This window comes from Penicillium soppii (genome assembly GCF_028829465.1).
Source record: "Penicillium soppii strain IBT 18220 chromosome Unknown utg000005l, whole genome shotgun sequence".
Lineage (NCBI taxonomy): Eukaryota > Fungi > Ascomycota > Eurotiomycetes > Eurotiales > Aspergillaceae > Penicillium > Penicillium soppii.
This window is the reverse complement of record NW_026643235.1, coordinates 761628-785988: the sequence shown is the minus strand read 5'-3', so window position 1 is coordinate 785988 and position 24361 is coordinate 761628. Positions and strand designations below refer to the sequence as shown.

Here is a 24361-nt window from a genome sequence, read left to right as displayed (position 1 = left end):
TGATCTTTGGTCTCAAAGGAAATGCATTGTATTTCCTCAATTACTGGGAGTATTCCTCTTTGCTGAATTCACACATGTAAAATCAATTCTTCGAAAGAATGCGTGTTAGACTACCTTCTTCTGAAGAGTCAAGTAAGAAAGACAAAGAGTGAATCGAGAACGATGAAGAGTTTGAGAAGGAAAAAGCGCACTAGATGGAAGGGACTAATTTAAGGTAGTACGAGGGGGTTATGTACAGATGTAGGGAAGTCACAATACTCTTTTTTCATTAATTCATACAAATAAGTAGAACATAGGCTATGATTCAATATTCTCTGTTCTCACATGATTCATCTATATTTCTATTAAATCAGAGCTCTATGTACATCAGACATCCCGTCATCATCATGTAAGCCGGTGTCGTTACGACTTGATATTAAACATCTCTATGCCGACACCGCATACCACCAACTGTGCTTCGCTTTTTGGGGTTTCAGGGGCATCGTTATCTGCGGAAATCATGTGGCTAGGGCTTTTGACAAGGCCCATTGATGCTATATCTGCCACCGCGCTGTATCTGTCCAGTAAAAATTGCACAGTGATTCCTTGTGTGCCAGGCTGTGTTGGGTCCACGATGATCGACCAAATCTTGACTCGATGGTCATTACCCGAAGACACCACGGTGATGTTTGTGGATTCAGCATTGCGAACAACATCCCGAGATTGTTCATGCCTAAGTATTTTGACCGTGGTAACAGCCGCTGCGTGAGCATCCGGGATGGAAATTGTGGCCACATGCGCAGCTTCTGATGGGGATGTTCGCAGAAGAGACACAGAAAGAGAGTTATCGTCACTCCCAGTCACAATCACAGTGGAAGTGTCAGATAAACACAGCAACTCCATCCCCTTGATACTATTGGAATGGATTTGATATCGATCTTCGCATGTGATGTCATCCACTGGGACAGACGAATTGTCGAAGGCGTGTTTGGCCTCCAAATTAGATTCAGAGATTGTGTAAAACCGCTCAAGGGTGCTGGTCAGATCCCAGAGTGTGAAGTAGCCATCAGTGGCTGCGGTTATGAGATTCACAGAGGAGTAAGCGACCAAAAAATGAGCCTGCGTCAAGCAGTTTGTCATGTATGTCCCACGAGCCAGAAGTGTGAATTGACTTCTAGACGGCGAGAAATGGAAGATCTAAATAAAGGAGTTAGTGTCGGCCAAGAAGTTTCTCGTGGTTTAGGGATGTGCTTACTTTGATAGAAGAATTTGAGAGAGCGAGACACAGGAGGAAACCCTGCTCCCCATCAATTTCCTTCACTTCCAACACACTGAAGCTCGGGATCCGGAGATCGGAGTTGGCGTCCTCTTTGGGACTGGCTGCCAACAAATTTGTGGCAATGCCGAATGAGGGAATCGTGCGGACACTCCACACGAAGAACTCCTCAAATGCCGCACTGGTAAACAAATATCTTCCATCCTTGGACCATGTCACTTGTTGGATACCAGAAATGTGTGTATCCAAGACGCGCACACACTCAAAGGCGCCCCACGGACTAGCGGTTACTGAGCAGGTTGGTGCGAAGAGACGCACGGTTGTGTCCTCTGCGCCTGTTGCAATAAGTGATTGGCTTCCACCAGGAGGACTGTATACATCAACAGCCTTGAGTTCGCGGCCGTGGGCCCCAGCTCGAAGCAGGTGGTTAGCATTAGGCCGTATGCGAGTTATTGTCAAAGAAGCCACATCTCTCCACGCGAAGAAAGCATCTTCACCTTTTGCTCCTGGGTAAAATGACCAGTCTCGGCGGAATCCACCAGAAGCTATGGTTATGATATCTGTTAACTTAGACTCATTGCGCAGGACAAAATCTTGAGATCTAAAGCCGTACAACATGAAGTCACCCGTAGTTTCATCAACATAAGCACCCTCGATATTACCACCGATCGTAGATGATGTGCGATGCACTATCTGCATCGAAAGTGCATCAGTCTTGTTTTCACATATCTGCAATTCGTGGACGCAATAAGTCCCATCTCGACCACAAGTCAATACGAATTCAGATTTTGTGCCTCCATTTCCGATAGTTGATGACACCGGGTGGATGTAGTTGACAAACTCTCGACCGTGAATACGTCGGTCGAGCAATATTGGTTCAGAATCTTCATTGCGTCTCGCAGTTTGATACACAGCAAGGCCGCCTGCCTTTGAGCCGATCATCAAATATTGACCCTCGAAGACAAAAGACGCACTGCATACCACAAACGTAGAGGGCAGCACAAATGTGGTTACTTCGGTCTTTGGACTCTCACTGTCCCAATCAGAGACGTTGACAAGTGTAATCTCTTCTTTTGTTGGATAACAGACGAGGAATGTGATGGGGTTGGAGGATATAGGAAAACCAGGACCTGTGGCAGGAGAGTTGGTGTGAAGGAAGAAGAGACCAAGAGGTCGTGCGCCAACGTCTGCAATGTTGGTGACAGATCTAGCAGCGTGATTGTAAAGTCGAACCATTCCTCGAGAATTGCCGATCAATGCTAACCCCTTCTGAGGAAGACTAGTCATCACGGCAAAAGATCCAAGATCTGGTGCTTCACATAGTGCTTCCCAAGTAGTACCTGATTCTTCTGCTTGGTTTATATATCCAAGCTGCATTTGACCTTGTGTCGATGAGCAGAGGAGGTAGTTTGAGGAGACAAATACAAAAGCCCTTGCCCTATCAATTGCTGGTTGTTTCCTCTTTCTCTGGAATCCAGGGACTTCTGGCTCCGGGAGAGGGGCAACTGGCAAGTATGTATCATCGTTTTCCTTGATGGAAAACCGCTTTAACGCTCCATCGGCACCGCCTGTGTAAACAACAGTTTCAGAGCCAAGTCTGTGAAGATCCAGGGACCAGATGTGTTTTCCAATATGTGGCTGTATTGAAGAAGCCTCACTGAGCTCATAAGTCGCTGCGCTGGCCGATGATGTCTGCCAGCTCAGGTTCCATAGTACGCATGTACAATCCTCCCCGCGAGACACTAGCCCCATGTGGGTTTGGTCATTATTTTCAATAGATCTGAAATAAACGGCCCAGATGCGAGCTGCGTGACCAAATGCTTGAGCTACACATGATTCAGATCCAACCATTTGCTCGCCTGCCTCGACAGGGCCGAAACCCGTACTTCGTAGATCATAGCCGTCAGTTGAGTATGCAGAAGGATCTTGTGCCGTCTTGTGTTCGCAATCTGAAATGTCCCAGATCCTCACAGTTCTATCATCACTGCAACTAGCCAAGACTCGGCCGGACCGCCTGCCATTCAAGGACGGTATTTGAGGGGAAATGCGGACGTTGAAGATTGATCCATCATGCCCCGTGAAAAAATGGTGAATGGAGCCAATTGCATTAGCTTTATGCGAACCATTGATATCCAAGAAACAAGACCACACGATGATTTCCCCAAAGACGGTACCGGAGGCCATGAGAACATGGGAAGGAGACAGCGCGATCACGTCGGCAGAGTAAAGAATAGATTTTACACTTGTTGCCAATTGATATATGGATATAGCGGTTTCATTTTCAGGTGACCCACTATCAATCACTTCGAGACTTAGAAGTGCGTTGTTTGCAGTGATCAAGAATCCCCCGTAATGGCCAGTTGCGGCAGCTGCACATCCGCTCATGATCCAATCCGGAGCAATGTACTCTGCACTTGAGATCGACAGAGTCGGCTTGATACGGGATGGCAGAAAGAAGTTAACAACTCGCACCGAGCGACCACCCCATACGAGAACTTGAACAGGACTTAAGCCATCTTGTGGCTGTTGGTTCAAGATAATAAAACCGTGAACATTGTTTCGTTTGAATGCCTGGGTTTGAGTAGATACTGCCCCGGTGACGGCATCAATCACACGAAACAAAGAGCCTTGACCTTGAAAGACAAATTGTCTCTCGCCCCAAACAAATGTCTTTAACGCTGTTATCGGGAGACAAGCATCAATATGCTGTTTTTGAGTCAGTGAGATAGCTCTTTAACTACAAATATCAAGCACTGACCTCAAGTGAGAGAGACATTGCTGGCTTCTACGCACATTGGGCAGAAGTATTTACACAGAATATCTCAATTGTCTCTGATAAAGTACATCCCACTAAACTCCAAAAAAAGCCCACTAGTTTTTTGATAATTTCCCCATGCTTACTTAAACAGCACTAGTCCATATATGGCGTAAGTGTACACGTGATCTCGTGTCAGGTAATCACGCTGAGTCAAACGTCATTGATGCCAACTGGGCAGGTGGACTCTCGCGAAGTCCTGTTCCGCCCTAGAGATCCAGCACTCTGTACATGAAAATTTACCATGTCATCTCTTTTTAACACAAATTTATAATTTAAAATCCGGTGATTTGACTCGCGATGGGTGTCACCGGCCTCTGGACGGTTGTGCAGCCCTGCGCTCGCCCTATCAAACTTGAAACACTCAATAAAAGGCGACTCGCCGTCGACGCGTCGATTTGGATTTACCAATTCCTGAAAGCGGTACGAGACAAAGAGGGCAATGCGCTCCGGAACTCTCATGTCGTGGGCTTCTTTCGTCGGATATGCAAGCTGCTTTATTTCGGTATCAAACCCGTATTTGTATTTGATGGTGGCGCTCCAGTCATGAAAAGGCAGACGATTGCCGGCCGAAAGAAGAGACGAGAAGGCCACCGGGAAGATGCTGTGAAAACCGCAGGAAAGCTCCTCGCGGTACAATTGCAACGCAGTGCGGAGGAAGAGGAGACTCGCCGACGCCAAAGAAACCAAACACAAGCAGAGGAAGAAGTCCCTGATGTCCCGGTTTATGCAGATGAAGCACTCATGACAGAGAAGGAAAAACAGCAAAATCGCATTTTCAAGAAGAAAGACGCATACCATCTACCAAACCTAGACGTCTCACTCCAGGACATGGGCGCACCAAATGACCCACGTATCATGTCGCAGGAAGAATTGGAGGAGTATGCTCGTCATTTTCACCAGGGCCAAGATATAAACCTCTATGACTTCTCTAAAATCGACTTCGACAGTGCGTTTTTTCTCAGTCTGCCAGCAACCGATCGATACAACATCTTGAATGCCGCGAGACTTCGAAGCCGCCTTCGAATGGGATACTCTAAAGAGCAGCTAGATACCATGTTTCCTGACCGCATGGCATTTTCAAGGTTTCAAATCGAACGAGTTGCGGAGCGCAATGACCTAACGCAACGATTAATGAACATCAATGGTATGAACGGAGAAGAAGCATTTTACAATTCTGGGCAGCGCATCGCAGGAGAACGCGGCAGAGAGTACGTGCTGGTCAAAGATCGCGAGCACGAAGGTGGATGGGTTCTAGGTGTAGTGGGCAACAAGGAAGGCCAAGAAGAAAGGCCGATCGACCTAGATCGGCCCGAAGTCTTGTCCGATGATGATGAGGCCTCGGATGAAGACGAGTTTGAGGATGTCCCAATCGAAGGCTTGAACCGACTTCCGAAACTTCCTTTTCTTCGAGAGGGTGCCTTTGACCAATCGCTTCAATTGCAGGAGGCCGAGGACTTCGACATGAGAACGGCGATACAAGAATCAAGTCAATATGCGCAGCAAAGGCCGGCGAGCCATCCTCGTCAGCAGCAGATTGAAGATGATTCGCTCTTTGTTGAGGCCGAGGGCAATATTGGTGCACAGCAGCCGAACGATGACACTGATGAGTCTTTTGATGGCGATGACGACCTAGATCGGGCCATTGCCCTTTCTTTGCAACCAGACCATACAGATGATGAATTTATGCCCGAAATTCCTATGAATAGGCCGGTCGAGTCAGCCCCATCTCATGAGGTGATGCCCGATCTCGATTCCGAAAGCGATGATGGAATGGATTTCGCCGCTGCTGTGGCGAAAACAAAAGTCTCAAAGAAGCCTTCTCAGGGTCCTAACCCATTCAGTGGACCTCTGCCATTTGAATCTATCAAGCTTTCAAAAGTGACGAAGCATAATGATAAAGTTGACGAGGTGTTCGATAACGCAGGAGGCTTCGTGAAAGAGCCCACCCCGAAACAAAAGCAATCGGGTCCACTCCCACCATGGTTTGTTGGCGAGCGCTCGAATGCCGACTTCATCGTCGATCCAGTTCACGATCCAGAACACGATGAGCTATCGACTGCGCCAGATCATTTGTTTCTCTCCAATCGCCGCTCACCGGATATTATCGACGTCGATGAACTGTCTGACACCAAGGAAGTTGTTGATTTAGAGAAGGAAGAAGAAAAAGAAGAAGGAAAATCCGAACTTGACGGGAACGATCTGGAGCAAGTTGCAAGGGTGGAGGATATTGAAAAAATCTATCACGAAATAACGACAAGCCTTGACGAGAAAGATCCAAGCAAGCCAGCCCAGAGCAATACAAACATCCACGAAATATTACCTCAAAGTCCTGAATCACCCGAGCGAGAACAGGCGTTTATCTCCGATGGACAGTCTCCGCGCAGAGAATTTGAACATTCTGCTTCACCCGAATTCGAAGACGTTGTCACTAGAACGTCCATGAAGGGCCCTGAGATCACAATTATTTCCCATCAAGAGAAAGCCCAGTCCCAGCCCCAGCCCCAGCCCCAGCTTTTCGAGGAGGTTGACCAACCCGAAGCTTTCGCGCAAGATCAAGCCGATTACAGCGATCCAGAGGATGAAGATTTGTTCAAACAGCTTGCAGCCGAGGGCGAAGAACATGTACGATTTGCCAATACTCTCAATCATGCAGCTCCCAATCAGGAAGTCTTTGATTACGAACAAGAGCTGAAGCAGCTACGAAGTCAGCAAAGAAATGAGCGTCGTGATGCCGATGAGGTGACCACTATTATGATTAACGAGTGTCAGCAGCTTTTGACTCTTTTTGGCTTGCCATATATCACCGCGCCGATGGAAGCTGAAGCGCAGTGTGCCAAATTGGTCTCACTCGGTCTCGTGGATGGTATTGTCACAGATGATAGTGATATCTTCCTCTTTGGTGGAACACGAGTCTACAAGAACATGTTCAATCAAAGTAAATTCGTCGAGTGCTACTTGACATCTGACTTGGAGAAAGAATACGCTCTCCACAGACAAAAGCTCATAAGCTTTGCCCATCTCCTGGGCAGCGATTACACAGAAGGCATTCCTGGAATCGGCCCCGTCACAGCTCTAGAGATTGTTACAGAGTTCTCGAGCCTTGAAGAGTTTCGTGATTGGTGGTCCCAGGTGCAAATGGGCACGAACAATCCAGACGATGTCCACTTGGCCTTCCGAAAAAAGTTCCGGAAAAAGGCGTCTAAAATCTTCTTGCCGCCCACGTTTCCTGATACTCGAGTTGACGAAGCCTATCTGGAACCCGTAGTTGACAACGACCCTTCCCAGTTCCAATGGGGTGTTCCTGATCTAAATGGGCTGAGAAACTTCCTCATGGCGACAATCGGATGGAGCCAGGAGCGCACAGACGAGGTTTTAGTTCCGGTCATTCGTGATATGAATCGGCGCGGTCAGGAGGGAACACAGTCGAATATCACACAATTTATGCAAGGTCCACAGGGCGCAGGGGCATTTGCACCTCGAACTCGAGGCAGTGGACCAAGCCGTATGGAAAAGGCGTTTACTCGACTACGAGAAGAAGCTCAGACTGGTGGAACCTTCCAGGACGATGATCCAAATGTTGAGGCTGAGGAAGAGACCTCTAGTGCTCAAAAGAAAGGCAAACGAGGGACATCTACCAAATCCAACGCGGGCACGAGCAAGAAGCGCAAGACGCGCCGCACGGATTCCCTTGAATGATGATCCGTCGCCTACTGGGCCGAGTCCTACCTCTACCTCTACCTCCTTTTTATCTCTGTGTCCCATGTACAATAATCAAAAATAATATAAGATCCAAGGGAGCCGTATAGTATACACTTGAGCCTAAAGTGATTAATAGCTAGTATGTTAGACGTAGTAGTTAAGATGTACAATATTGTACGGCAGTGGAGTTGTGAAGGGTTCTAGACGGAATCGAAATATTCCACATGGTTCCCCACGAAATGGTTCAGGACGATCTCAGCGATCAGTGGAACTTGTGGAACTGTGCAATATGCAATATGCAATAGGATGCGATATTCCATTGCTTGATCTCATTAAAGAATAGCTAGTTTGAGGTTCGTACAATATTTATGTGCTTTCTGAAGGTGTCCAATTATGCTACTGGAGCTCTAATATCGCAGTTAGACCCAATTATCTACACATGTACCCACATTATTATACATGTTATTTCCATTATTTCAGCTTTTATCCTCAATTCCAAGTATTATAGTAGTAATTATTATTATTCCCAGGCACAACAGGTTCTTCGATGCAACTCGATTTTATCGATGACAGGGCGAGTCCTCGTGATGACATCAGATGACGTCGGTGATCGTGAAGACTCAAAAAAAAGAAAAAACCAACTCGATTAAATCGACGCTATTGAAACAACAAAAGAGAACTACCGAACACTGTTCTGTTGAACATGTTCGCTTAGTGTCTCTTAGCGTTTCTTGTTCTCATTTACTCCGCCAATCCCGAAGCCCCTGGTTGAGTTCTCCTACTTAGTACTTGTTGATCATTTTCATTGCTGGGCAGAAATATTGTCGACGTCACCTCCCGAAAGCTTCCAGGAGAACCTCTCTTTAGCTTGTCATTTGCTCCATATATCTTGACCCCTGTGTCGATCCGGGTTGCATTCGAATCTTCCGTCGCATCCCGTTCAAACTGCTGTAACTGCTGTATGTCCAAAGAGAAAAAAAAAAGAAAAGAATTCCCCTCTTTTTCTTACTTTTTTTCTAGCACACGTCACTACTGCGCAAGGCAGCTCGAAAGTCTTTCTCTCTAATTTAATAATTTTTTCTGCAGGAACAACTTTGATCTTACATCTACTTTCCTCTACTTTCCTCTCTATCTCTACCCCCTATTCCCTATTCTACTCTCGCCATGCACCGTACCTATTCCATGCGCCAGTCGCGCGCCCCGACCGCTTCGCAGATCGAGAGCCCACCTCCACCTTTGTCCACAACCAAGAGCGGAAGATGGTTAGGTAAAGGAGGCATCGGTGAGTTCCATTATCATGCGATTGAATTTGCGATTGAAGTGCTTGCGACGGTGGTTCTCCTTGTCTCGAGGCTGCCTGGTCGGGCCGCTATCCGACCCCCGTCCCACCGAGGGGTTGGGGAACGGCAGTGGCCGAGGTCGAATTGGAGATCTTCTCTCGTCGGAAGTAATCATCGGAAATGTAATAAATTTACTAATTACAATTAGGACATGCCTTCCGTAAGAATGCCGCCGGTGCCTTCGGTCCCGATCTCGCCAAAAAGCTGTCGCAGCTCGTCAAGATGGAGAAGAACGTCATGCGCAGCATGGAGCTCGTCGCTCGGGAGCGCATGGAAGTCGCTGTATGTCAATCTCGGAAATATCGGAATGCGATGGTGATTGCGATAAATTGGAAGCTAATTGAATTGTAGCAACAACTCTCCATCTGGGGTGAAGCCTGTGACGAGGATGTGTCGGATGTGACGGACAAGCTCGGCGTGCTGATCTACGAGATCGGTGAGCTCGAGGATCTCTTCGTCGACCGCTACGACCAGTACCGTGTGACCATCAAGAGCATCCGTAACATCGAGGCTTCCGTCCAGCCCAGCCGTGACCGTACGTTATCCCCCGTGTCGCGCCCCGCTCCATCTTGCTAAGACATCAACCCCCACAGGCAAGCAAAAGATCACCGATGAAATCGCCAAGCTCAAGTACAAGGATCCCAACTCTCCCCGCATCGTCGTCCTGGAGCAAGAGCTCGTTCGTGCGGAAGCCGAGTCCCTCGTTGCCGAAGCGCAGTTGTCCAACATCACCCGCGAGAAGGTCAAGGCCGCGTTCCAGTACCAATTCGATGCCCTCCGCGAGCACTGCGAGAAGGTCGCCATCGTTGCCGGCTACGGCAAGCACCTCCTCGATCTCATCGACGACACCCCTGTCACTCCCGGTGAGACTCGCCACGCCTATGACGGCTATGATGCCTCCAAGGCCATCATTCAGGACTGTGAGGATTCCTTGACCAACTGGGTATCTTCCAAGGCGGTCGTCAAGTCCAGTCTCTCCCAGCGCTCGCGCACTCTCTCCCAGCGTCACCGCACCAACCTCAACAAGAACCGCGAGGGAGTTGATCTCTCCTCACAGGACCAGCCTTTGCCCGGTGACCGTGACTCCTGGCTTCCCGCTGACCAGCACCCCAACTATGAGGACGGTGATGATGGTGTGAGCACCATTGACGGCGAAGTACGAGGCCGCGAGGAGGAGCGTGAGCCCATTGTCGCATAAATGGATGATGAAAACAGAGAGAACAAATTCTAGCGACCTTTCACGAATCTGACGGCTGAATTTTGGCGCTTAGGCATCACCTTTCCCCGCCCTTACGCTCTTTTTCTCTGTTGAATATTCCGCGTTTCCGACTTGTGTTTCCGATATATGTGCTTTCTTCCCGAGTTGGACATCTTGCACATCATGCAATGGGATTATCCATTCGACACGTTCGCATGTCGTCATCCCACATCCGCTGTTCGTGCTCGGGGAAGTCCACTTTTTTATTCTGGTTCCGGTGGAGTTTCTCCCCGGAGTATGGAGATCGTGCCCTGAACACGAATGATGCGATATCTGGTTTGGGTTTTCCCTTTTTCTCTTTTTCTTTTTTCATCCCGTGCCCTTTTTCCTTAATCGATGTAATACCATCGTACGTTGGATTTCTTATTTTTGTTCAATTTACTTTACTTTGTCTTTGGAAGGATTATGATAGTCCAGGGTAATTAAGTCGGTGTTTTAATGGATTTGTTTCCTGCTTTACTAAAGATGTCTACGTCTATCTACACAACGGAACGTAACGTATTCATTGCCTTTGATAGGAAGTCGGAATTTCCGATCACGTAACGTAAACGCAACTTGAAAGACAAAATATGTTTGGGCGTCCTCAATCGGTTCGTAGCTAAACAGTGCAGTGAGTGAGTGCATGTGCCTAGTCGGAGGTAGACCCTTACCCCAGGAAATGGAGCCAAGAAAGCCACTCCCTACACTGATCAGTGGACCGTCCTCCAATGGCGATTGATCGCCGTGAGCAAATCTTTCAGATATAGCACGCCACCCAGCAGTGATCTTGCATCTTTCAATGCGTTGTAGTGGCTATTACATATGTACCTGGCCACGAAAGCCATTGACGTTGGACTACCTAGGTAGCATTACAGAGCAAAAGCAATGCCCATGCACCGAGGAAAGTGATGAAGAACGATTTGACAACAAAAGACAGAAACCAAAGTTTATATTGCGCAGTTCGACCCATATAGCTAGCGAAGAGTGGAACCGAAAAGCAGATCCCATCGCATCAAATATAAAAAAGCAAGTAGTTCGAGACATCCTCGAGTCAGTCCACAACACCCCACATCCCTAGCTCATCTTTCCCATCTCGGGGAAAGGGAGCAAAACAAAAAAAGCCTTCGCAACACACAATACACGATCTGATGGAAAGAGGATAGGAAGCGTGAAGATATAAGGGGGGCCAGAGGTAATCAAGCAATCATGGTAGGGCCCATATATAGGTGGAGAGTAGAGAGTACCATATAAATCAACGAAAGTGTCAGATCTGAAGTGTAGAGCAAAGACCATCCCTAGAAGTCGGAGAGGACACGGACGGACCGTGCTGACGAGAAGAAGAGAAGGGTCGTAATATCGTCATTTGTGTCTTTCTCCCACCTCTCCGTTCGGCGAGGCAGATCGACCATTAGGAGAATGGGAGGATAGACAAAATAGCAAAGATTGTATAACAAATGCAGAATCGGAGCGAACGCCCTAGAGTAGAGACCGCGGCTGAGATGATACAGAGACAAAGAGCAAAGAAAATGAAACTGGAAACCGGAAACATGAAATGACAACGCAAAAAACAAACAACTTCATTTTTGCGTCACTCATCAGTTCCGACACCCTTTTTCTTAGGCTGAATATGTTTTTGTCTTGTCGACATCCCAGCACCTTTTGACTCGAGAGCCGAGCTATCCTTGGGCGGGGCGGGCATACGAGTGGAAGTGGCAGTCGCATCATGTTTCTCGGTAAGGAGGTTCTTCAACCAACGGTTCTCCATCTCAAGCTGGGCGACGCGAGCTTCCAGGGAGGCGTTCTTCTCGGTGGTCTCACGAACAGTCCGTTCAAGGACCTGTTCACGCTGCTTCTTTTTCTGTCGGAAGCGGGCGCTGGCAGCTGTGTTGCGGCGGCGGCGATCTTCTTCTGCAGCGCCGCGCACGCCCTCCTCTTGGTTGAGGGCGGCAGCGATGCGGTCGCCGGAGATGGAGGTGCTGTACTTGGTGTTGCCCATCTGTCCATTGGGCGGGGAGATGGACGACGAGACGTCGGATGGAGTGAGAGCGCCTGGTGCATGGCCGAGGTCGTCGGGCGCATATGGCACTGGCGGGTAGATTGAATGGGCTGAGTAGGGCATCATGTGTTCTGGGATGCTGTAGTTGATGGATTTTTCGCCTGGGGTAGAGGTAAGCGTCCCGTAGGAAAGAGCCCCAAGCGGGGAATGATAATCATGTCTTCACAAAATATGAAGGGGGTTTGGGAGACGTTTAAGCCAAGGGAGTCAGCTGGCTATGGCGTCTTGGGTTGCCATTTGGATGCGGGATTGCGTGCTCGCTAATTGGTTTAGGAGCACCGACGGTGATCTCATCCATGATCGACCTTGTCTGCAGTAGAGGGCAAAAAAAACTCAAATAGAAATAGCAGGGGAAAGAACGCCGCTTGAATATGTGCTATATTCAAGTCTTCTTGCTTGGAAAACGGGAATACAAGGGCATATTTCATTAAAAACATGGAGATATGGGGAGATGAATCTTCAAATTCCTGAAATTGAGTCCCGAACTTTCTCAAAACGAACCAAAATGCAGGGTGATGGCGTAACAAATGCAACGTTTGGGCAAAATTCTTAAAACAAAAGGACAGCTTAACACGTACCATGATAAGGATAACCCCGGAGATCGAGAGAGCTTCGGTCGTCTTCTATACTATCGTAGGAGCTGACGGACAAGCCGCCCATTCCCTCCGTCTGATCATAGTCCATGCTCACGTTGCCAAATGGGACCAGCCCGGTATCAGCGTCAAATGAGTACTGTCGAGTCTTGGCTGCGGGATCGTGGCGCGACATCAAGAAATTGAAGTTTTCGAGTTTGTCAAAGCCAGGGCCTGTTGCAGGTGGTTCCCCAGGCATATTGAAGTAGCTTGTAGGAAGGAAGAAATAAGAAATCAAGAGCGGCCCCCTTGGCTTGCTGATTTAGGGTTATGTGAGCGGAAGAGGGGCTTTGATTCTTCTTGACCACGGAAACCCCAGATGAGGAAGTCTGGATTGTTCAAATGAAGCAATCAGAGAGAAGATAATGAATAAATAAATAAATAAAATGCGGGTGGAAAAAAAGTAAATAAAAAGTAAGACAAAACGACGTATGGAAGCACAGTAAAGTGGCTTTGGAAGTAAAGTAGAGTGGCTTCCGAAGTTGAGTTCTCGGCCACGATCACCTTGGAAAAAGGACTACTTCATCGTCGCATGCCGCGGTCCACTTGAATAGATGGGGAGTAGGGGATGAACGAATCAGAATTGAGATAGTAATTGGAAAAATAAAAAAAGGGGAGGCAAAGTAAATGTGAAGGCTTTGTAAGTGGAAAGAGATGGCCCTAGTCGATGATCTGATAGAATGGAGATATGTCGTGATCGCGACTTCTGGTTCGTCCGTCGGGAGAGGGGGGACCTGACCGCTTCTTGTTTTAAGATACAATGTATAAGAGTAATATGGTTAAAAGATACAAACAAAGAGTATATGTGGTATATAAAAAAAGTGATATAGATGGATATAATTGTGCGATATGGCCAAGAGATGTTTTTATATACCCAACCAGAATAACCTTGATCTGGAGAAAACGGAGACACGACGAAAGAAAAGAAAAAAGGGGCCACTGACAATTCCCCACTTACCGTAAAGTACTATTCCTGGTACCTAAATTCAGACCCAAGTAGCGCATTTATAGTGGGAGCGAGTGTGTCTGTGTTGTATTCGAGTGGTATCAGACCTCGTAATTTAAATTCCAAAACCGAGGCCCGCGCACTTCTTCTCTCCACTTGGCAGATGACGCGGACTGTGACCATCATATTAACACTCTTGGCGAAACTATGAAAGAGGAAAAAATTACAAAATACATCCCACGATCATCCTAAATTATGACATATGTGTCTATGTCGTGCTTAGTGACTTGACTTCCGGCTGGCGATGATTAGTGCCGCATCATCAACTGTCGTACCTCTGACACGATGTTCTACTCGCTCCTCGCCCAATATAGTATCCTCCGCAATGGTCCGATAGATTTCAGCAAATCCTCCATAAACACCGACCCCGACTCCATCCCAACCTCCTTCTGTGTCAAAGGTTTCTCCAATCCCGCGCATTTCATCTTCCCATCGGTACGCCTTGGGACTCATGCCAATCACACCATTCGTCGCTAGAGCCGCCGTGCGCGGAGAATATTCTTCAAGCAAAGCTAGAAGCTCGGGTAATAGGGATTCCTTATGTGCGGTGGAGAACGACAATATAGACAATGCGGTCAGACCTTTTGTCAACGCCGCAAAAGACATCTTGAGCGTGGACGCCGCGCCAATCCGAGGCGAGACAAGCTTCATATTCAGGACACTGGCCAGAGTCTTAAACGCAGGAGGTAGATCCACCGCCCCCGAGAGCACCACGCTAGGTTTCTTCCAGACGTCTTGCGTGCTTGTCGGCGGGCCGCCAATGATTCCGCCATCGAGGAAGTGGCACCGCCCTGGCGTCTCAGTGGCCGTGGTTGGTTCGTCGAACAGCGCCGCCATCTCCGATGCTAGTCGCGCCGGTACGGCGTTGAGTTCAAGGTAGTATAGCTTGGACCTCTTCGGTCGGCTGTCCACATCTTCTATGTCATCTCGGAAACTGGCCGTCGATGGCAAGGCGTAGGCTTCTGCGATCCGTTTTGCTGTCGCCACTGCGTTCCGCGGCGGTACAATTGACAAAACGTAGTCCGCTTGCACTACTAACTCTTGGTCTGTAGAGAGGGTCTCAATACCCGCTGAGCGGATTCTCGCGATCGTGTGCTCGCTGGCCACCGTAAGTTCTTGGTTTTGGAGTTGGTCTTGGTTTGGTCTGGTGTCGGAGTTGGCCGTACCTTCTTCCCTCTGCGACCGTGACAACTCGGTAGTTGTGGCTTTTCAAGAGCCTGGCCATGCCTAGGCCCATGTCGCCAATGGAGACAATTCCTATTGTAGCAGGTCGCATGGTGACGGGTAAGTTGAACAGAAGTCCACCTTCTAATAATCCATGGATGTAAAACAAGCAGACACCCACTACTTGTATTCTTCTCTTCCTGCCCAGGTGGGGGGTTTCCATTTGTCAGCTCAATATGACTGGTTGCTGTTATCTCTTCATATATTATGTCGCGATATGTCGAGATAGTCGAGATTATCCAGATTATCCAGATATGGTCCAAACAGCCCTGGAGAGATTGCAATCTGACTACACATGATCTATACACCCGTGGACCCAATGATTTAAGCTTATATTTACTTCATTTAACCGTGGGCAAGGGATCTCTAGGAAAGATTCTAGTCTTTCTGTTGATCGTCTTTAGAATCAATTTTTGTGGTCTTCAATGCCAGGACGGATGAGCATGCCGTATATCGGCTTCAATGTTCAGAATATGTACACGTTCAACATCCGCCTGCAAATTATCAAAAACCACTCCATCCATTATGAAGATTCAGTATCAGAATGATTCACATCGAACTACATCCAGGGACCCAACCCCGCCCTCAATTAGGTCCACCAAAGGTACCCCAGAACAAACGGAGTCCGGGAGTGCCGACATCCGTCCGTGGATTATTCATACAGCTTTTTCTCTCTTTTTTTCCTTTGACATCCTTTATTCAAGGATTAATTTAATATTCAACAAAAGCGAGATCAAAATAAGAAACAGTGATCTCCCGCTAGTACCTCGCCCACGCCATTAACGTTGGGCGAATTTTCCCAAAAGTCTTGGCATGAGCGCACACCCATGACCTCAAGTGGCGGATCACAATTCACAGCCAACTGTCGGCACCTGAACGCCCTGTCCTCTCCGCTGAACGTATTTGGCTATGGATTCCGGGTGGAGAAGACAACATTCGAGGGTGGGTTTGGCTTATCGCTTCTCAGCTTACCCGGTGGGTTCCGGCGCAAATTCCAACTGCTAACCGGGGTAATTAGGCTTGTGAGATGTGCCATCGAAAAAAGACCAAATGCGAGGTCGAAGGGTCTAGTGCGACTTGTCTGCAATGCTTGCGCCGCGGTACCCGCTGTGTTCTCCCCGCGCGGACAGAGAAGCAGGATGATCCGCAAAGGTCCGGGAATCTCTATTTCATTTCATTGTGAGACATGGCTAATGTGACTGCGGTAGTGATGAGTATGTCAATTCTCTAAAAGAACGAATTTTCAGGGTTGAGTCACTGTTGAAAACAGCTGGTATATTGCAAGAGAGCGATGTGGGCCATGACGACTTTTCTGATGAAGACGATACACTGGCAAGTCCTGATATCTCGCCCACTTCAATCCCACCTTCAACACTTGCATCCTCGTTGGCCACCAAGTTTGGGGATCTAGAAGGGACTCCCATCTTTCGAGCAGATGAAAGAGATGATTCTCGATATTTCGGTAAGATATGGAAACCTGGTATATATGCTATGCCAACAATCAGAGACTAACATGATGGAAAGGAAAATCCTGCTCGTTGTCAATTCTATCGCGAACAGGGATAGAGTGGATCAAGAGTAAAACGGGCGATGTCAGCTTCTTACGAATTATCTCGCCCGAGTCTATACATGACAATCCTTGGAATCAGTGGCGACCAGATGTGTTCCATGATCTATTTGCCTCGCAAGTATTTAAACCTCTGCCGTCAAGGTCAGAGGTATTTTCTCTAATGAAGGATTTCTTTCGAACGGCCAATCGTCTGTTTCCAATTTATCTTGAGTCGTCATTTATGAAAATGGTCGAATGGCAATATACGCAGCAAACATGCGATGATGCCGCGCGTTGGGCCAGCATCAACATGGTGATCTGCCTGGCTTATGAATATCGATCCTCTAATAGCCACAAGTCAGAAAAGGATAAAGAGAGGGCTGAGTTATATTTTAAAAACGCCATGTCGGTCTTCACAGAGTTGGCTCTGAAACGCACCGATCTGCTGAGTATACAGGCATTGATTAGCATGGTATGTAGCTTTTCCCTTTTGTTCCTAGACTCAATGCTAACAATCTTCAAGGCCTTTTTCCTTCGCGGAAATTCTGGTACCCAATCAGCTTTACCACTCATTACTGCGGCCATGCGGTCCGGTCAACGGATGGGACTTCACCGAGACATTGCAAGGCCAGACCTTAGCCCAGCCCAACAGGAAGAAAGAAGGCGCGTCTTTTGGGTTGCCTTTGTCATCGATCAAAGGTAAACATAATTTGCTCGTACAACACCAATTTTGTTGCTAATAATACCTCATCAGTACTTGCCTAAGGATTGGAAACGCACCATCTCAACATCCAGATGACTTCGATGTCCCTCTTCCGGAAGAAATGGACAGCGATAAGCATGGTGATTCTTCAAGCAACATAACATTCTTCCGCCAAATGTGTCGGATGTCTCTCATAAAAGGTCGCATATACAGCCGGTTGTACTCTGCCAAAGCATTATTGAGGCCACCACTTGAAATCTACAAGACAGTCAAAGAGCTACATGCAGAGCTTGAGGAATGGAGACTCGATTCTCCATCCATTAGTGAACCAAAATTGAAGTCTGCTGAAGGCGACTTTCTATTCGGGTTTGCTTCTCTTGGTCTGCACTTTGTCTATCACAATGCCTTGATAATGATTCATCGGGTACCTGTCTTTATTAACTACATGGTGATGGCCAGAGATGAGCCAGAGGATCTGCGGTCGCTCAGCAAAGCACACGCTGCAAAATCAGGAACCATCGGTGCACAGGCCGCTCGCGATACACTGAAGCTCATCAATAATATGCCATGGGGAGACATCGCATGGACTTGGTAATAAAATAACCCTCCCCATGACCTATAAAGCCCCAAAACTCACCATTCAAACATCAGGTCCCTGTTATACTACGTTTTCTTAGCGGCAACAACAATGTTCTCAAACATTTTACGGGATACTCGACATTCTCAAGTCCGAGCAGATCTTCAATCCCTCACAATGGCCTCAAGCTTCTTCGCAACTCTCGTCCCCGGCGACGGGCCAAATAGCTATGCCGGGTTCATGACTCGCATGAGCGCCACATTGGAGCGCATCGCCAGGATTGTAGTTGAGAAAGAGGAAAAAAGATCTCGTGCCCCTGACGAAGAAGATCAAGAATATAAACCGCCAGGAGCTAAAAGACACCACGCGCGGAAAACAACACAACATCCAAAACAGCACCGTCCTGCAACCTCGCGCACGCCAAAGACATCTGGCACCGCTCCCGTTCAAACATCAAACACCGCCAGACAAATGAACTTCGGAATCCCTGACACTCTCGAAGGTCTCCCCCCAGTCAATTCCTCCGGCTATGTTGTACCCATGAGCCCAGGCCCAGGTTCAACCCCAAACAACAACAGTCAAAGCTCATACATGAACGCTCAAACTTTCTCTCCATCAACAACAAACCTAGACCGCACATTTCTCCACGAAGGAGCCCGCACTGCAATCCCCGCCCCAATCCCCGCCTGGCAACTTTCCCAAGACTTCTCCGCAGCAGCGACGACCCCAGCTCTTAAAACCGCCACTGCCTCCCCAGACTCCTACAACAGCAACCCCATCCCCGATTTCTTCCAGGTCCCCATGTCCGGCGAATGGGACTACGGCGGAAACATGTTTCCCGGCCTCTTCCCCGCAGAATATTCTTTCCCGCCCCCTCACCCTGTCCAAGCTGATGGGTATCCGCCTATGCCGATTTTGTCGGCTGAGTCTTTTATGAATGGCGCACCTGCAGTTGATGGCCATGCGGCCCAGGCTGCTGGGCTGGATGCCCAGAATTTGGGGTACGGATATGTGCCTGAGGGGCAGGAGGATGTAAATCAGGGATCTGATTCGGTTTGGTCGAATGGGTTCTTGGGTCTCTTCTAGGGTCGGTCTTGTGGGATCGAGGGACTTCTTTTCTGTTTTTGATCGTTAGCGCTGCGCTTTCTCTCTCTACTCTGTATATGCATGACCGGAATGATAATATAGCTGCTTGTACATTTGTTTAGCAGGTTTAGCATAATAGAACTGGATGTCAGCATTTGGAATTGGCATCTTTTGTGGCATTTGTACCATATGTCGCTGTTAGCAGTGACTTGTTTCACACACAGAGTCAGAGTAGAAGATAGATAACTGATCAGTGAATATGAAAGTAAGAGCTAGGTATAAAAGCGCCGAGTCCAAAGTAATATAATCCAATTATCCCATGCCTTGGATTCACAAGGCAAAGACATTCACCCAGCGCCGACCTTCCGAATCCTAACCCAAAACCCGACCCGATTCATGAAAACCCCCGGGAATCATTTACAAAAAAGTCAATAATTAAAACGCAGAGGCCGTAAGTGTACGGACTGCCTTACACCACACCCCATTCCCCAGTTGAATATCACCATCTTTCTGACCAAGTCCCTTGCCGAGAATGTTTTGCAGCTCCTTTTCGGGCAGACCGGACGTGTTGCCTGTTCCGAAGCCATATACCTTCGTTGCTAGAACATCAATATCGAAGTCCAGAGAACCGACAGTGTTCTCGGTGTCGGTTTGATCAATACGGGCGCGGACAGTGAAGTCGACGTCAATTCTCTTGGCACTGTCACTCTTCGAGGCAGCTTTGTGGCCAGGGGTTGAAGCGTTGGCGTTCCCGAGGAGCGTGCAACGTGCACGTAAAGAAAGAGAGCCGTCATCAGGCTTTGATAATGTGAGACGGGTGACACCACAGAATTCTAGCATGCGCGCTTCGTTTTCCAGACCGACGGTGCGGTCCCAGGCGCTTGAAATGAACTGCAAGGTTTGCTTGGCTGCGACAGTGGACTGCTGAACCGTAGCCAGATGGCGCTGCAGAGAGTGGAGAACCAAAGAAGCAATGGGCGAGATATTAGCATTCTTTTGGGAGGTCAAAATGATAGGTAGGTTTTTCACTTCATCTTGGCCTCGATTCTTGGAGGCAAAAGCCCCAGGATAGAACTCTAGTTGGAGTTGATCGCGGTAGGCCATTTTCAATAATGGGCCCGCTTGAGAGTCCTGTGGAATTGAGGCCGAAATGATCGACCAACCTGTTCGACGCTCAATCCGTTGAACAGAAGCTATTATTCCAAGTAAGCAACACGATCAGACAACACGGGCTTGGACATATGAGAAACTCACCTTTCAAGTCATTGATCTCCCGGGCACTCCAGCCACGGCACTTCTCCGTCACGCGCTCTGCCTCTTGGATTTGAGCTAGGTACTCATCGCGCATTTCAGCTCCAACCGCAATTGAGGTCGTCTTCTCTTGGACTTCTTCTTGCAGTTGCTCAAGTTCTTGCTTCTTGGCTGCAATCTGAGAATCGATATCAGACAGCTTTGCTCGCGTACTGCGCAGTTCATCTTGGTCACAGTTCTCCATCTCATCTACCAAATGCTGCAGGTTCGTTGCTTCTTGTTCGAGCAATGCATGCTTCTCCACCAGAGGAGGAACACTGCTATTTAGTAACTCCTCGCGTTCTATAAGCAACTCATCATCTGCCTTCATCTCATCCACGTGGCGATGAAGTCCTTCCTTTAGCCCCTCGAGGAGCTTCATCCGCCATTCATACCATGTAGCCTTGCTGAGAAGACGGGCATGGGTTTTGACATTTCGGAATTGATTGTCCATGATTAGTCGGATATCCGGCGGAGCAGTGACATACTCCTGGAAGAGTGGCGGGTTTTCGGCAAACGTCTCGGCTTCAATGGAGCGGATAACTTGCCGGCCCTCCGAGATGTACGATTTCAGCTCCCGACAAGACTGAGAGAGCGTGATTAGCAGTGGCGGAAGTGTCTGAGATTATTCATACTTACATGTTGGTACAGCTCGAGCATCGGCACCGTGCAGAAGCCAGCCGCCACACAGTCATCAAACGTGATAGAACCAGGCTTTGGAAGATTTTCCCCAGAGGCTCGGGTCAGTCTCTTAGTAACACTACCTGGGGCAGTTGTGTGTCGTCTTTTTGTCGTAGTCAGTTCCATGAAATGGATGTTGGTCATGTTTAAAAAGTCTTGTAACTGAATCTGCTCGACTTCCACAACGGGTTCCTCGACTGGAGTTTCAGCTTCCTCTTCTGGCTGCTGCGGGTCAGAGGCAATATGAAGAGCATCAATCCCGTGCTTAAGAGGAGTTGTCGAGGTTTGGAAAGCACTGCGTGGTTCTTGAGAAGGTGTAGTGCTACCCTTGAGAGGCGATGAACTGGCCGCTCTACGGACAGGGGACAGAATTGATCGGCGAACATTAGCACTTGTGGCCATCGGCGCCGGCAATCTGACACCTTTGACTGGACTGACATCATGGCCTCGTAGACGCTTTGGAGAGTTCTCGACTTCGTCTTCATCGAGGTCCAGTTCAGCAGGGCGCTTGCCAAGAATTCCGCGAGCGGCCCCAACATGGAGACTCTTGCGGCTACCGATCCTAGCTTTCTTGGGGCTGAGACTTGAAATCATATCCTTCAGACTGGACGTAACGTCTCGGTCCGATTGCGTCTCCGGAATATGGCCATCTTCTCTGAGTTCCTCCTCCTCGCGATCACGTTCTTCCTCCTCTTGCATTCGGACGGGGTCTTCAAAGCGTACACCAGATCGGAGGTTCTCCTGGGGAACAAACTGCGGTGTACTGTCTCCAAGTGACTGGCGCTTATCAAGTAAGGCTGCCACGCGAGGAGATCCGAGACCTTCTTTGTCAATCCCCAGACCAGATGAGCGGCGGTTCTCGCGTGGTTGCAGCTTGAACAGTGGAGTGGACTCTCCCGTTGCTGCGTTGTGTTCGAACAAGCTCTTTCTCAGAGACTTGCGCTTGTCAGCCGACTGCTTGAGCTCAGGCTTGAAAAGCTTCTTTGGCGACGCAGTTCGATACGATACATTGCTAGACGGGGGGGTCTTGCTTGGGGTAGTCGGTTTCGTTTGAGGGGTGGATTGTTTGGGGGGAGTCGATGGTTTGTTATGGGGGGATTGTTGCCGGCTGTGTGACTTGGGAGTGCTCGACGATCCCCTGGCGGAGCTACGTCGCGAGGGTCTAGCCCGGACAGTTTCCAGGCTAGGGCTTCCATTTTCAGAAGCAACGGCGGCAATCTGATAAGCTAGCGGTGATTTGGCAGGAGATTTAGCAGGAGACTGTCGAACCTTAGCCTGGAAAGGCGAGCTGTTTAACTGCCCCGAATCAGTTTCGAACTCCATGAGCATCTTCGCGTGCACTTTATCGTTGGCTTCAATTCCGGACTGCAGGATACCACCAATGGCACCGGTCATCTCCATGTCCATGCCATCATCCGAGGAGTTGTCTTGGTCGCTGTTTGCGTTATCGGATTCAGGCACATGGGAAGGGCCGGTGCCTAGAATTTGGCCGACGGCCGAAGTGAATTCCATTGTCATTCCTTCATCCTCGTCGTTCTCGGAAGACTTTGATGGCGAATTGTCCTGTGCAATGCCACCAACGACATTGGTCATTTCCATCGTTTGGTCGCCATACTCGGATTCTTGCGCAGAGGACGTGCGACGAGCCATGCTCTGTCGATAGCCCGGGGGCTTTCCGAGAATGCGTCCTACGGCATTTGTCACGTCCATGCTGAGATCTTCGTCCTCGTCGATTCCATCGGATTCTGGCGCTCCTGAATTGATGGCGGACTTAGATGGGCCCATGTTCTCCTGCCCATGTTGGGCGCTGATATCCCCCCAGTCAAAGCTTTGCCTTTCGCCCTTCTTAATCCACGGCTGGAAAGCACCCGTAATCTCTTGGTCTACAATTTCCATTGACATCTCTCCACCCTCATCAACTTCAGTTCCTGCCTCCTTTGCAGCCTGGCGCAGTGCTTTGTTCAGTCTGGCGCTAGAGCTAGAGCTGGAGGTTTCGTCGGATTGAACACTAATGCCTGAGCGAGCGGTCATATCATCCATGCTCATTGCAGTGCTCTCAGCATCAAATCCATCATCATCAGAGTCCGAAGAATCACCAACGTCATCTTCCTCGCCAGCCATACTTTGAGCGCCAGTGTCTTCACTCCCTACTGAGCTTCCGCTGAAAGGACTCGATGATAAGTCGTGATGGTTTTCATCGCCACCCGTAGATGATTGGTGGCTTCCTCTGAGCTGGTTCAGATCTTGTGTGCGAACAGGAGAGAATCCAAATTCCGACTCTGCTGGTGATGATGGATCTTCTTTTTCAGGCGAAGAGGGGGCAGGTTGGTTCTGGGAGTTTGCCGCAGCAGATGCCCTTCTTGTCGAGTTCGCGGCCGACGAGGCTGTGGAGTCGTCGGGAATTTCCACCACGTTCCATGTATGTAAAGTTGCCTCGGGCGCGAAGGAAACCCGGCGATTTGCTGTAGAACATTTGTGTCAGCTTCGACTACCCGAATACAATATGATGAGGACGGACCCATAGACTTCCGTCGTGCCGCTCGTTTTTCTAAAATATTCTGTCGTTCACGATCTTTGCGCTCTTGTTCGTCGCGTTCCTTAGTAGCGGCCATTTCCTCGCGAATGGCGGAAGTCGCATTGAAGGTATCAAACGGATTTGCAGTGTCGTCATTGCCATTCTCTGGCGCTGGGGGTCCAGGTGCTGTTTCAAAATCAATCAAAAGTCCGTTTTTGTTTTGATTTTCTCCGTCAAGTGCGCCTTCGTGGCTCTGTTGTTTACCACGAGCGGGCGTGCGCCGGCGAGTTTCTTCAAACGAGGGGATATTTCGCACTGGGGAGACTGGGACTGTAGGCTTCAGGATTGATTTGAGGGGGAATGATGCCGTAGACTATGAGATGTTCGAGTTGGCCTAAATTTCCGCACGCGCGCATGGAGGGGTTCAGGTGATAACTACCTGACGACGATTGCCGTTGGAATGTTGGAGTGCATCAAGACCACCGGGTCCCAGACTCTTGCTTCGGGATTTCTTGTCCCTCGTGACCTGTTTCGCGCTGTTTGCAAAGGACTGGGAAGCGCCAATTTCCGTTGTAGAATTCTCCTTGTCCAAACCGGACGTCATCTTCGATCGCGGGACATGAGCAATAGACCGTCGAGATCTTGGTCGCGAAGCCGAGGAGTCTACTCGGGTGGTCATGGTAGGCGAGTAAT

General features: G+C 48.8%; 7 protein-coding genes across 7 annotated transcripts; 3 read left to right on the top strand and 4 right to left on the bottom strand.

The window, feature by feature from the left end:
- Positions 1-402: 402 nt before the first annotated feature.
- Positions 403-3985, bottom strand: N7529_005713 (tRNA (34-2'-O)-methyltransferase regulator RTT10; the record flags this gene model as incomplete). The annotated part of the gene is made up of 2 exons (XM_057241240.1): positions 403-1176; positions 1235-3985. Coding segments are annotated over 2 exons (3525 nt in total), but the record flags the coding sequence as incomplete, so codon positions are not given.
- A 385-nt stretch (positions 3986-4370) lies between these two features.
- On the top strand, positions 4371-7769 carry N7529_005712 (ssDNA endodeoxyribonuclease RAD2; the record flags this gene model as incomplete). Its single annotated transcript, XM_057241239.1, has 1 exon — positions 4371-7769. One exon carries the CDS (start codon positions 4371-4373, stop codon positions 7767-7769), a length of 3399 nt encoding a protein of 1132 aa, XP_057096598.1.
- Positions 7770-8936: 1167 nt separating this feature from the next.
- On the top strand, positions 8937-10310 carry N7529_005711 (Eisosome component PIL1/LSP1 family protein; the record flags this gene model as incomplete). The annotated part of the gene is made up of 4 exons (XM_057241238.1): positions 8937-9054; positions 9261-9394; positions 9464-9647; positions 9706-10310. The coding sequence occupies 4 exons, from the start codon at positions 8937-8939 to the stop codon at positions 10308-10310; spliced, it is 1041 nt and encodes a 346-aa protein (XP_057096597.1).
- Positions 10311-11937: 1627 nt separating this feature from the next.
- Positions 11938-13236, bottom strand: N7529_005710 (bZIP transcription factor; the record flags this gene model as incomplete). Its single annotated transcript, XM_057241237.1, has 2 exons — positions 11938-12506; positions 12984-13236. The coding sequence occupies 2 exons, from the start codon at positions 13234-13236 to the stop codon at positions 11938-11940; spliced, it is 822 nt and encodes a 273-aa protein (XP_057096596.1).
- A 1026-nt stretch (positions 13237-14262) lies between these two features.
- N7529_005709 (Dehydrogenase multihelical) lies at positions 14263-15319 on the bottom strand (the record flags this gene model as incomplete). Its single annotated transcript, XM_057241236.1, has 2 exons — positions 14263-15142; positions 15210-15319. The coding sequence occupies 2 exons, from the start codon at positions 15317-15319 to the stop codon at positions 14263-14265; spliced, it is 990 nt and encodes a 329-aa protein (XP_057096595.1).
- A 775-nt stretch (positions 15320-16094) lies between these two features.
- N7529_005708 (transcription factor domain-containing protein) lies at positions 16095-19182 on the top strand (the record flags this gene model as incomplete). Its single annotated transcript, XM_057241235.1, has 7 exons — positions 16095-16242; positions 16476-16481; positions 16538-16729; positions 16792-17288; positions 17340-17515; positions 17571-18110; positions 18171-19182. 7 exons carry the CDS (start codon positions 16095-16097, stop codon positions 19180-19182), a joined length of 2571 nt encoding a protein of 856 aa, XP_057096594.1.
- Positions 19183-19617: 435 nt separating this feature from the next.
- Positions 19618-24347, bottom strand: N7529_005707 (kinetochore-microtubule binding complex subunit SPC105; the record flags this gene model as incomplete). The annotated part of the gene is made up of 5 exons (XM_057241234.1): positions 19618-20375; positions 20437-21058; positions 21112-23615; positions 23672-24041; positions 24108-24347. The coding sequence occupies 5 exons, from the start codon at positions 24345-24347 to the stop codon at positions 19618-19620; spliced, it is 4494 nt and encodes a 1497-aa protein (XP_057096593.1).
- Positions 24348-24361: the final 14 nt, after the last annotated feature.